The 13,920-nt window shown below is 39.8% G+C and overlaps 1 protein-coding gene across 1 annotated transcript in view; it reads left to right on the forward strand.

Moving 5' to 3' along the window:
* Positions 1-7,518: 7,518 nt before the first annotated feature.
* The window catches only part of LOC135744195 (neuropilin-1a-like), a 36,022-nt gene continuing 29,620 nt past the window's right edge, over positions 7,519-13,920 (forward strand). The window contains exons 1-2 of the mRNA XM_065262177.2: positions 7,519-8,363; positions 9,346-9,523. Coding sequence (XP_065118249.1) covers positions 8,303-8,363; positions 9,346-9,523 — 239 coding nt within the window. The 5' untranslated portion in view covers positions 7,519-8,302. The remainder of the gene's footprint in view (positions 8,364-9,345; positions 9,524-13,920) is intronic.

Genomic DNA, 13,920 nt, shown 5'->3' on the forward strand with positions numbered 1-13,920 from the left:
AATCCACAATGTTTGTAAGTGATAGCTTACATTTTTCAGGGGAGATGTGGCAATGGGACAGTTTCAGCCTACTGCTTGATAATGCATCTAAAAAAAAATAACATGAACCTGCATCAGTATCAAAACTACATATAACAGACTTTGGCATGGGCTTATTAGTCCTGGACAACCACTGTAACTGCTAGTAATTATTCCAGAGTAACTTGTGCAACTTTATAGCAACATAATGGCTTTTGTTAAGATGCCTAACATCAGCAGATGCAGAAGTTTGTTTCTCAAGATACAATCTTAAACCCTAAGGTTTCCGCTGTAACATTGACTTTTGATTTTTGTTTGAATTGAGTACTAAGAGAAATAATAAAATATGTGACTGTGTGTATATATTTGCTAAGACTGTACAAATGTGCGAAGGTTAGCCTTTATGCATCCATAAAGTCACCTGTGTGTGTGTGTGTGTTCAGAATCATTAAGCCTTTAATGAAAGCTTTCTCAAGCATTCTCCTGTGTATGCAGTAAACAAAAATTCCCAGCATGCTTTGCTTATTGCATGCTGTTCCAGCATTGTTTGTGACTGTGTATGTGTGTGCGAGAAAGCATATATGCGTGAATGTGCTTATCACTGTTTTTCAGACTATTTGTGAACACCAGCATCACATTATACAAACACGCGCAGTGTCTGTTTATATCCAGAAATGCATTGACATCTGTCAGACAGCAGTGGATGGTTTCTTTCTCTCTCTCTCTCGTGCTCGTCATCCTTGTGCTTTTCTCCTTGCTTTATTGCATGAAATCTTTTTATTCGCAGTGCATCCAGATATAAATCCAGATTTCCAGATATGTCGCAGTGCACACAGGCGCGTACGTACGTGCTGTGACATTTATTTGACATTTGAGGGGATTTCTGTGTGGACTGATGATATTACCACGGTGAAGCGTAGATAAAGCTGCAGTTTGAACGGTGCATGGTAACTCCAAATGCTTCCTATCTAATACTCCCATAAACAGGGATAAATTCATCTTTTTTTAAAGTTCTGATGTGTGTGTGCTTTTTAAATAAAACTACCGGTAGACAGTTTCAGTGGTGTGAAAAAGTGTTTGGCTCCCCTCTTGATTTAATTTTTTTAACAGAGTAATCACAACATGCAGTTTTTAAATGAAGGTTTTATTATAAAGGGAAAACAAAATACAAACACATGGTCCTGTGTTGAAAGTGCTTGCCCCCTAAACCTAATAACTGGTTGGGCCACCCTTAGCAGCAACAACTGCAATCAAGCGTCTGTAATAACTTGCAATGAGTCTGTCACAGCGCTGTTGAGGAATTTTGGTCCAATCATCTTTGCAGAATTGTTGTAATTCAGCCACACAGGGTTTTTGAGGTCATGCCACAGCATCTCAATAGTATTCAGGTCAGGACTTTGACTAGGACACTCCAAAGTCTTCATTTTGTTTAACTTCAGCCATTCAGGTGTGGACTTGCTGGTGTGTTTTGGATCATTAAAAGCAGAACCCAAGTTCACTTCAGTTTGAGGCTGGACATTGTCGACAGCAGAATTAATGGTTACATTTATCCCAGCAAGTCTTCCATGACCTGAAGTAGCTAAACAGCCCCAGACCATCACACTACCACCACCACCACCACCATATTTTACTGTTGGTATGATGTTCTTTTTCTGAAATGCTTTGTTACTTTTACACCAGACGTAATGGGACACACACATTCCAAAAAGTTCAAAGTTTATTTGGTCAGTCCACAGAGTATTTTCCCAAAAGTCTTGGGATATCATCAAGGAATTTTCTGGAAAACTTGGTTTTCGTCTTGGAACTCTGCCATGGAACTCTCTTTCTTAACTGGGGCAAAAGTGAGGCCTAGTTCTTTGGATGTTGTTGTGGAGTCTTTTGTGACCTCTTGCATGAGTTGTCGCTGCACTCTTGGGGTAATTTTGATCATCCGGCCACTCCTGGGAAGGTTCACCACTTTTCGATGTTTTCGGCATTTGTGGATAATGGCTCTTACTGTGGTTCACCGGAGGCCCAAAGCTTTAGAAATGGCTTTATAGCCTTTTTTAGACTGATAGATCTCAATAACCAGTCATTAGGGCACTACTATTACATAAAGCACACCAGTGCACCTAAAAAGTTTATATAAGTACATATTGTAACCAATGTATAATAGTACATATTAGGACCTTTATAAAGGGTACTGCCCCAATGACAACTATGGGGACCATTTTCTGTGTGTACTGTGCATTAAGACATAGCCGTTTTGTTCAAATTTGTATGATTTGAAGATGATCTAAGAAGATAAAGAGGTCACGGAAAACAAGATAACTCTTTATCATTTGAAAGAGTTCAGTGTACTATGTAATGGCACCCACCTATAGGAAAAATCACAAATGAAATATGCATTGTTTCTGTTGGCAAGATGCTTCTCCAAAAATCTCCTTTGAAGTTTCAGAAGGAATCTTAACCATGTCAAAGTCTGCGATCAAAATGAATCGCAAGCCAAATCAATTTCATCTGTAGCCTATGCTGCACATGTATACTTTTCCTGTAAACATATTGACACATTTCTTATTTCGCAACCTCTGGTCCCAGGTTCAAATTCCAAACAAATATATAGTTGTTTCATACACCAAGCACAATTCCAGCTGAACATGATCATAAGTTGGTGGTGCTGACTTTTTTATGGTCTCCTAAAAGCTATGCATTGGGGAATATAAGGTTCTGACCAGTCTACGTGCATCTCTTCTGGGTTCAAGAATGTTCTCTCAAGCTGTTGCTTCCAACCGTATTTATGATCTCAGCTTGAGTCACATAAATTATCTGGATCAGGCTCTTGAATATCTGGCTTGTGTAACACACATAAAAGCTGGAAAAAATGTGTATGCGTGTGAGGGAAAGTGGGGTAGAATGGGGGTGACAGTAATTGACTCTCACCTGTTGATGCAGGGTCATAATTGCAAACTTCAATTGTCACCATGGAAACAAGCCGTGTTCCTATGGTGACACAGGGCGGATTTCAGGGGCACAATATGATCCGGTATGTGTGTGTGTGTGTGTTTGCGAGCCGTGGGGCTTCAGCTGAGCTCCAATGAAGCATTTCATACACGAACCCCGCAGGCTCCCCCAAGCCCTTGCTGTTTCACCGGTGTCCTCGTACTCGGCCCTGTCGCCCCTGTTTCATCCAAACAGAACGTCAGTAATCCTAATGGCGACACACGAAATATTACTTTTTTCTAAATTCAAAATGCCAACATTTCTCCTCTGGGACCGGCAAAGTATTTTTCTGTCTCGACCATCTATCACAAGTGTCTCTGTGTGTGTTTGATTGACTATGTTTGTATGATTATGTTTTTACTGTGTGATATATGTTGTAATTTCAGAAATTTCTTCGCATGCACAACGGCCCGAAGCAACAGACCGGCAACACGTCCACACACCCCCTCCGTACCCCTACCCACCCCACCCTTGCCTGCATGAAAGAATGATAAATAGTAGCAGGAAAGCCGTGTGTAACGCTCACTCACGCACGCATACACACACACACACAGGGCCATGTGGAAGGTCAAACTGTATGTAAATTATCTGGTTTTGGATTTTGGTCCCAGCAGATGCCGGCCCCGCTCGCTGATTCTGAAGGATAGCCAATCGGATTCGCCCGCCGAGCCGACTTCCTGTGGCTGTGGAGGGCTTTCTGTTTAATGACAGACCGGGTAAGAATAACAGAACGGCCTTCGAGCATGTATGAATGATTGTGGAGTGAAATAAAGAAGGAATGAGAAATAAGAAAGGGAGAAGAAAGCATAACATAGAGTGAGAGAGATGAAAGAATATGAACTGCTGTATGATTTCACTGTAAATGGTTTTCAAATGATATGGGTGAATCTCGAGAAAGCTGTCAAGGACATATCTGAGTCATATTTCATCCAAAAATTTAACACTTCTGCCTAATGACTTATAATACTGAAGATTTTTAGTTCATCCATCCATCTATATCTCTATCACCAGTCTGTCTATCTATAGTCTGTCTGTTTGTCTGTCTGTCTGTCTGTCTGTCTGTCTGTCTATCTATAGTCTGTCCGTCCGTCTGTCCGTCTATCTATCTATAGTCCATCTATCCATCTATATCCCTATCGTCTGTCTATCTACAGTCTGTCCATTCGTCCATCCATCGTCTATCTATCTATCTATCTATCTATCTATCTATCTATCTATCTATCTATCTATCTATCTATCTATCTATCTATCTATCTATCTATCTATCTATCTATCTATCTATCTATCTATCTATAGTCCATCCCTCCATCCATATATATCTCTATCGGCTGTCCGTCTGTCTGTCTGTCTATCTATCGTTCTATCTATCTATCTATCTATCTATCTATCTATAGTCCATCCATCCATATATATCTCTATCGGCTGTCTGTCTATCCATCCATCTATCTATACTTCAATCATCTGTCTGTCTGTCTATAGTCCGTCTATCCATCATCTGTCTTTGTATCTATCTATCTATCTATAGTTTGTCGATTCGTCCGTCCATCTGTCTGTCCATCTATCTATAGTCCGTCTATTCATCTATATCTCTATCGTCTGTCTATCTATAGTCTGTTCATTCGTCCATCCATGGTCTGTCTATCTATCTATCTATAGCCTATCTATATATAGCCTGTCTGTCTGTCTGTCTGTCTGTCTGTCTGTCTGTCTGTCTGTCTGTCTGTCTGTCTGTCTATCTGTCTATCTATCTATAGTCCATCCCTCCATCCATATATATCTCTATCGGCTGTCCGTCTGTCTGTCTGTCTATCTATCTATCCATCTATCTGTGTATCTATCTATCTATCTATCTATAGTCCATCCATCCATATATATCTCTATCGGCTGTCTGTCTATCCATCCATCTATCTATACTTCAATCATCTGTCTGTCTGTCTATAGTCCGTCTATCCATCATCTGTCTTTGTATCTATCTATCTATCTATAGTTTGTCCATTCGTCCGTCCATCTGTCTGTCCATCTATCTATAGTCAGTCTATTCATCTATATCTCTATCGTCTGTCTATCTATAGTCTGTTCATTCGTCCATCCATGGTCTGTCTATCTATCTATCTATAGCCTATCTATCTATCTATCTATAGCCTATCTATCTATCTATCTATCTATCTATCTATCTATCTATCTATCCGTCTATCCGTCTATCCGTCTATCCGTCTATCCGTGTATCCGTGTATCCGTGTATCTATCTATCTATAGTCCATCCATCTATCCATATATATCTCTATCGGCTGTCTGTCTATCCATAGTCTGTCCATCCATCCATCTATACTTCAATCATCTGTCTGTCTGTCTATAGTCCGTCTATCCATCATCTGTCTGTGTATCTATCTTTCTATCTATATTCCGTTTATCCGTCCACCCATCCAATCGTCTATCTATCTATCTATCTATCTATCTATCTATCTATCTATCTATCTATCTATCTATCTATCTATCTATCTATCTATCTATCTATCTATCTATCTATCTATCTATCTATCTATCTATCTATCTATAGTCCGTCTATCCATCCATATCCATCTATATATCTATCGTCTGTTTACCTAGTCTGTCCATTTGTCCATCCATCGTCTGTCTATCTATCTATCTATACACAATCCATCAATCTATATCGCTATCGTCTATCTATCTATAGTCCATCTATCCATCAATCCATCCATTTCTCTATCGTCTGTCTATCTATTCTATAGTCTGTCTATTTGTCCATCCATATATCGTTTGTCCATACATCTGTCTGTCTATCTATCTATCTAGTCCGTCTATCAATCCACCTATTTCTCTATCGTCTGTCTGTCTATCTATCTATAGTCTGTCTGTTAGTCTATCCATCCATCTATTGTATGTCTGTCTGTCTGTCTGTCCATTCGTCTATCTATCCATCCATCCATCCATCCACCCATCTATCATCTGTCTATTTATTTATTTATCTAATATTCCCATTTCATTCCTAAAAATTGCAGTAATAAGCATTTAATGAGAATCCAAAGTGAGAATAACATTAAGAAAGTAAAACATCTGGACACATGCTATGCTTCATTTTGCAAATAGAGTTTCTTGTTTCTTTTGATTTGATTTGTGACCTAGACATATTTTCATGATATTCAGCCAACCGTGAAAAAACAATCAGGATATTAAAATGCGCTATTGTTTTTTTTCAGCAACGTGACTTTAAAATATCATGTTTGACAGGAGCTCATATCTTGCAGACTTACTCAGATCTCTCCCTCTCTGAATCTCTCTCTTTCTCTCGTTTACTGTGTCTCTCTCACTTAGACTAGCAGACATCTCTTTGTGAACAGGGGCCCGAGGCGCTGTTGAATGTGGAGGCATCATAAAACAGGCTGGAGAAGAGAGAAAGAAAGAGAGAGACCAAGTGTTTGCGAGGAGATTAACACACTATGTCTATGTGTTAGGGGACTTCAACTGTTCTGACTAACACGCGCGTACAGTGCTGGATTGAAAAGCATACGGAGCGAGTCAGAGTGCACTGTAAGCTGGAGATCCATGTCTACCGTCTTGAGTCTTATTCTAAATCCATACCAGCTGGTGGAACTTGTCCTGGAAAATGTAGCACGTATTTACGTGTGTTTGTTTGTGTGTTTTGGCTCTTTATCTTGTCTTGTCAGTGGCATGTCTGGATCAGTGAGAAGTTGTGGTGCTATCTGACCAGCTCTGTCTTATCAAACGTCATTAATCATTACGACAGACGTATGGCATGCACAGCTTGTGGGTAAAATAAATGCATGTGCATTTGAATACCAGAGGCTTCTTTTTCAAATGTCTATAGTTTGCGCACATTGTCCTTTTTTGACACAATGCTGGGTTAAAAATATGGCATGTCAAGTGTATACTTGTCAATACTTTTGACATGCACTTTACCATGGATATTAAAGTTGCTTTTGGATGTCATCGCTGTATAGTATTTTTTTAAGCGTACTGCACTATATATAAAAGCATTTTTTATGATCTTACTTTACATTACATTTATGCATTTGGCATGCACTTTTATCTAAAGTGGTTTATAGTGCATTTAAGCTAAACATTTTATTAGTATGAGGTACAGGAACATCTCTAATGATTTCACAAAGTGCTCAGTTATATTAAAATAATAATTTGCCTTCAGCCCAAAACGATCAGCGCCTGCTAGGAGATAATAAGAAAATGCACAGGTCTAAGACATTAGACCTGAAAGATATCACACAAGTTGTATTGACTGCGAGTATGGTTTTTTAAAGGCGCCTCCCTTTAATTGCAACTTCCACATCATAGTACCTCAATGAACAAAGTGCAAAGAAAAATATTTCTCTCTCTCTCTTTCCCAGTGGATGATCAGATTGCAGTGCTGGCTGCTCTGTTGCGCCTCTGAGCCTGCAAGTGACTACGTGCTACACATTTTTATGTCACTGTGTCACGAGCCAGAGAACAGATTCGTGGAGTTGGCCCGCTTCTAATCCTTATTGCAATGCGCAAAGACGCACAAACCCAATGAGCGTTAGGAGATTACGAAAACCAGATGCAAATTATTCACATGTGTTGTGTTTAGCAATAAAATACAACGGTGTGTGATGGTAATCCGCGCAAAGTCGTCTTATTCTTCTGTTGACTAATTGGGCACTTTGAGCAACATCTTGTTTCAGCATTGCGCTCCCACGCAAATTTAGCGCGAAGTCTCTTTGGTTTGGCCCACAGTCTCCGTGTCTGCTTGGCAGAGCGACAGCGCGTCTCTGCCTGGAAGGGGTTAGAGGGTTTGCTTGTTTCCAGTGCTGCTCATTCTCTCTCAAGGAGGAGGAACGAGAGGAACGCGCAACCAAAGCAGCAGAGTTTGGAGACCAACAGTATTCAGATCGGATGTTGAGACCTTCACGCCAATGAGAACCTTCTAAATATACCCACCGGTGCCTGTCCACGCGCGACAGAGGACGGAAATCAGTCATTTAAGGGAGTGACCCGACTGCGCGCCCGCAGAAGCGCCCACAACCCAGCTGGCAACGGAGACGCGCTGTCAAGTCCCTCTAGACTTTGGATTATGAAATTGTAGCTACTACGGCGCTGGTTTATTGAGAGTTTGCAGACTGAGGATGAAGTGTTTTGTTCTGCACGGTGTGGAAAAGAAGACACCGGTTTAAGTGACAGGATGCGCTCCGCCTGACGCGCTCTCTCCAGCCTCATACAAACTACCGTGTGGATTCAGAAAAACAAGTACAAAATTAAGAGGATATAAGTGAACAGACAGAAGTGTTTGAGGATGTATTGGCTTTTGCTGTTTGTGACTCTGACAGGCTTGTCCGTGGTTTGCGCTCTAACGGGTGAGTTTATTATCGGGTGTTTTGAATAGCGGTGCTTAGGAAAGGTGCTTTATGATGGTCACCTGTAAAACTACCGTTTCACGCGGGTTAAAAGAAAGAACTATAAGTGAGAAAGGGAAAGAAAATCTGAGATAAGATTAACAAAAACTAAGCAACACTGTACATAAGTTTAAATCAGTTTCTACACTATTTTTAGCTTAAAAAAGCTACTGTACCTGATCTGACCATTAAAACACTGGTGTAACCTAATAGTCACGTCGATTTAGTCATAAAAAATATTTTTGACTTTAAAATAACCAGTTAAATTAGAAGTTGTCACACAGAAAACTATTTTTGTTTACCTAACAAGATATTTAAACAAAATGCTATTTTATACATCGTCTTTAATACGTTTTATTTGTTAAATGCATTGCATAATAATAATAATATTTATTATATTTTAAAGTAGATTAGTAGATTAGATTACATTTTGGCTGTGTCTCTGAGAAAGATGTGTTCAGTCTCACTCGTACTGTTCTTCTGTTTGTGCATGTGTATTTTTTAGGTGTGTGCGCGCGCGCGTTTGTGTGTGTGTGTGTGTGTGTGTGTGTGTGTGTGTGTGTGTGTGTGTGTGTGTGTGAGAGAGAGAGAGAGAGAGGGTGTGTGTTATCAGACTCAAACATTCAGACCCAGTGCCATATCAACCCCCCACAACTGCACAAAAAATTGGGTCACTTTTAACAACAGCTATCCATAATATCAAAAAGTGAAAGTGTCCTAATTTACCTGAATTGTCCTTACAGTACGGCTTCCTTTCCCAGAGGCTTTTTGTCATTTTAGACACTGATCGATCATCTAATCTGATCAATATGTCGAACAGCTTGCAAGATTGCAGCGCAATGTGTTTGACATTATTGGTGCTGTTACCATAATTTCCTGAATGCGTAATAAAAATGTGAGTTTTAAACGGCATATCTTCCTCCATCTCCTCTCTGGCTTTTAGAAAGTCCCTGCGGTGCAACAATCACGATCAACAGCGCCGGGTATGTGACCTCTCCCGGTTACCCGACTGGATACCCCGTGAACCAGCAGTGCACGTGGCTGATCCAAGCGCCAGAGCCACAGCAGAAGATTCTCATTAACTTCAACCCGCACTTCGACCTGGAGAGCAGGGAATGCAAGTGAGTCGTTTTTTTTTATTTGTAGGAAATGAAAACATCCCAATAATGTAGATACAAAACAATTCAACCCGGTGTGCCACCTGTTGGCTGAAAATGAAATATTTATTTTTCAAAAGCTGAATTGTGTCTTTAAGGAAGACACGACATACTTCAAACAGATGTGTTTTTTTTTAAAGGAAAAGGGGGAATATTTTTCCCAAGAGGAAATCTCATGAATGAAAAGAATGCCGGGGGTCAAAACAGAAAAATGTAAAAGACACATGTGATTTGCTAACTCTTTGTTTCATAGTCTGATAAGGGTTTGGCATCACTTGGTTATTAAGATGGGTGTTTTCTTAATGAGGAGACTGAAAGGCAATGACATTAAATGGTATTGAGGTTAGAGAGTATGTTATTGCATTGTGGTTTAATTCAGCGGTTTCCACACAATAGGCTTTGTGCGGACAAAAGATCATGAACGAAATAGATTTAATGACTTTCTTGGTCATTTTAACAAACAGCTCGTATAAATGGGGCATAAATTAGCAGCTGTCAGTCACACAGACCTGGTTTACTATTGGGTTGGATTACGGTGCCAAGGGACCAATGAAAGTCCCTTCTGCCGAGTGGCCTGCTGTGGGCCCCTGAGGGGGATGTGAGAGTAGTAAACAGACCATGACCATCCCTTTCTCTCCACACTTTCTTCAGTCCATCTTGTTTAGTTTGTGTGTATTTGTGTGTGGGAGATAGAGAGAGAAAAGATAATAAGAAAGAATGACTTAGGGTGTGCTTAAAGTGCATATAAGAATAATGTTTTTTACAAAGTATACTTTATATTGTATGCAAATTTTCTTGAATAAACTGCTCACACATTGCATCACAATAAAATGCATTTAATTCAACATTTTATATCCGGTAGGAAGCATAAACCAGATCAAGCATACATTGTTTATATCGGTATGTGTTTTCCCTGGAGATCGAACCCATGACCTTACACAATGCTACCAATTGAGCTACAGGAACATTAGCCACCTGATGTATATTAAACATGCAACATGTGAAAACAAACTGGGCATTGCCTTCATTACCAATATACAATGCCATTTTAGAATTTGGCTGTACATATCGCGTGCTGTGGTTTGTCGGGTGAATTTCCACGAGTATGGATCTCAGAATAAGAAATGTTAATCAGAACCTCACTTTAACCTGGACCAGATGCCTTTGTGTTGTTTTTGGACTGTGTTCAGTTTTTGGCTCTGACAAAACTGCAGCAAATGATGGTGAACATCATCAAACCAACTCTGCGGAAAAACCCAGGAGATTGGGCTGCAGGGAACAACACATCGGATGTAATAGGGTTTTCATTTAACAAATGATGTAATAGAGCAGACGTTAGATGTCTTCTAAGATTAGCCTGGTTACACATCCATCCTGTGAGGTTTGAGATGTTAACCTTTATGCTGGTTTCATATTGTCAGGATTACCGTGATTATGAGTTTTTATGTAGTGAAAACAAGTCACTTGTCAGTCAAATTTGTACCGGGAAGTTAAGTTTTATTCACTTAAAATAATCAACATTACATTAGCCTCAGCAATTGTAAAGTCAATCTTGAAAATTGTTTCTAAACACATTATAAATGTTAGAAATGTATTGCTGTAAACACGTCAAAAAGACGATAAACTATGTAGTACTGAATTGCAGAGTTATGCTGCATATACACCAAATGCGAAGCATAGCGTTCCTTCCTCTAGGTTACTCGTGGGAGTTAACTTTGTGTCATGCAAATTTTTCGTTACTTGCACGAAGATGCATTGGAGGCAAATATTGTTTTCGTGGCAATCGCATCGCCCAATTTGCATTATTCGCATCGCAAGTTCGCATCTATTCGCTTCTTTGCATTGATGTTGTATGTAATCTACTCACACCTATTGTTGAATTCGCGTTTGGTGTGTATGCCTCATTTGATTGTTTAACAGTTTTTCACTATTTCTAAATTCAGGATTATTTGGGTAGGGTTAAAATGAGGGCTCAATGATGCACGTGAGCCACCGCACATGGCTCGCCTCTAATGCTACGTACACACCAAACGTGATGCATTGTGTTCCTCGCTCTAGATTAGTCGCGGGATTTAACTTCGTGTCATGCGAATTTCACTTGAGACGAATATTTTCAACTTGAATGAAGACGGGTTTTATGCTACGTACACACCAAACTTGGGGAATCGCGTGACTCGCTCTAGATTACTCGCAGGATTTAACTTCGTGTCATGTGAATTTTTTGTTGAACCGAATATTTTCAACTTGAACGAAGACGCGTTTTATGCTACGTACACCCCAAACGCGGGGAATCGCGTTACTCGCACTAGATTACTCGCTCGAGATTACTCGTGGGATTTAACTTTGTGTCATGCAAATTTTTCCCTCGAGTTGAATACTCTCAACTTGGGTGAAGGCGCTTTTGAGGCGAATAGCTCGTGTTTTTGCGGCAAACCCGCCACCCATATCGTGTAATTGCATTGACTTTGTATGTAATCTACTTGCACAAATCGTTGAACTCACGTTTGGAGTGTAAGCCCCATTAGGCGAATAGCGTGTGTTTTCGCGGCAAGTGTGTTGCCCAATTAGCATCATTCGTATGGCGAGATCACATCTATTTGCGTCTTTACAATGACTTTGTATGCGATCTACTTGCGCAAATCATTAATTTCGCATTTGGTGTGTACGCCATATAACACAATCGTGAGTATCCATTCATGTTGTAGCAATTTTTGAAAGTTGAGAGAGATGCAAGCTTTCCCGCGAGTGGGTGTGGTTTCAGCACAGACAGCGGACACGCCCCCAACGTTTGAGACCAGAGAATGCTGTTTTTTCCAAGATTTTGATAACTTGTTTTATTTACTTGGTCTGGTTGGTTAATAACACATTTTTCTGTGGTGTCACAAACTCAGAACACATTTAATATCGGACTTTACAGAGACTTTAAAGCAACACTATGTAGTTTTTTTTACCTTTAAATAATGTCTCTAAAATTATTTCAGTGATAGAACAACTTTTAAGTGGACAAATTGTACTGTTGCTGCAACCTGAGCAACCTCCTAGCTGCTACAAGCACACTCTGAAAGTGGCGGTGGAGGGTAGAGCACACAGCCCCGCCCCTCCCCCTGCCTGCAGAAGAGTGTCTGATACCAGGCACTGTTGCGCTTTTCAACCACATGGGGGAGCTGTAAGTCATTTTTACATGGAAACTACATAGTGTTGCTTTAAAGTCAAATGTTGTTCTCCATCCACTTTATTTCTATAATCTGCTGTATATCCTAGTAAAACCAGATTTAATACGAAGGAGAATTTTTGGAAGGAATTAGATTGGAATTTGTTCGGTTTATGACACTTGCACACGACCATTACACATTTGATATTATTTTAATAGTGATAGTCACCTGATGCTTTATCTTTTCTTAAATATTTCTAATAGCTTACGTAGGCGAATTAAGTGTGCAGTGATTAAACAGGAAAGCTACACGCAGATCAGTTTTGGCATTATGAGCGTTGCCATAGAAACAATTTCTGAGTCCAAGTACGTGCTCGGAGAACAGCTCAGGGTACAATCTCAGATTTGTATTTACGGTAAATTACAGTAAAAAAAAAAACTTCAAGACATTGCCATGCATTTTCATCTCATTCATAAAGATCCACAGTTTCCCTCTGGCCACAAATGCACAAGGCTGAGATATTTTGGCACTGGAGTGCTGCTATACTTTTGGGAATGTGATTATTTTTACTGCATTAGGAACTCATGTTATCTAGTGTCTCAGATTAACGATGCGTGTAGTGCATTCTTGTCTTATCTTAAGGGTCTCTGGTGAGAGGGTCTGGGCTGCAATTGCCTTTGGCCCTAGACAGTAATGTCATTAGTGTGAAATCAGACACATATGTTCCTGTGACACCTCACACACACACACAGAGATAGACCTTAAAAGCTATAGTGAGAACGCAATGGTTTTCAGCTAAAATTCACACAAACCGGTTGACATATTTAAAGCAAACATGATTTGGCAGGTTTATAAGTCTTTAAATAAGGCTTCACTGTATTTGTGAGGTCATTTATGTAAATCTGTCACTTCCAGACAAACCCATACATGCATGCACAATCTACATTCTTCATTTAACATGAATAGAATGAGAGAGATGCAGTTTATAGTTTGGTTTTATGATGTGTGCTCCAGGAGAGAAATCATAAGTAATACGCTGCAACATTTATGAGGATTGATTCATCTAAAGCTTTACACACACACTTATAAAGCAGCAGTAATGTTCATCATTAATGGCTTTGTTGTGTGGGAATGCTTTAAAAATGCTGCACATATTAATCATTAATGACTCTCTCTCTGTGCCCTCTTAACAGCCCTCCTAAAAGATGG

This window comes from Paramisgurnus dabryanus, chromosome 6 (genome assembly GCF_030506205.2).
Source record: "Paramisgurnus dabryanus chromosome 6, PD_genome_1.1, whole genome shotgun sequence".
Taxonomy (NCBI): Eukaryota; Metazoa; Chordata; class Actinopteri; order Cypriniformes; family Cobitidae; genus Paramisgurnus; species Paramisgurnus dabryanus.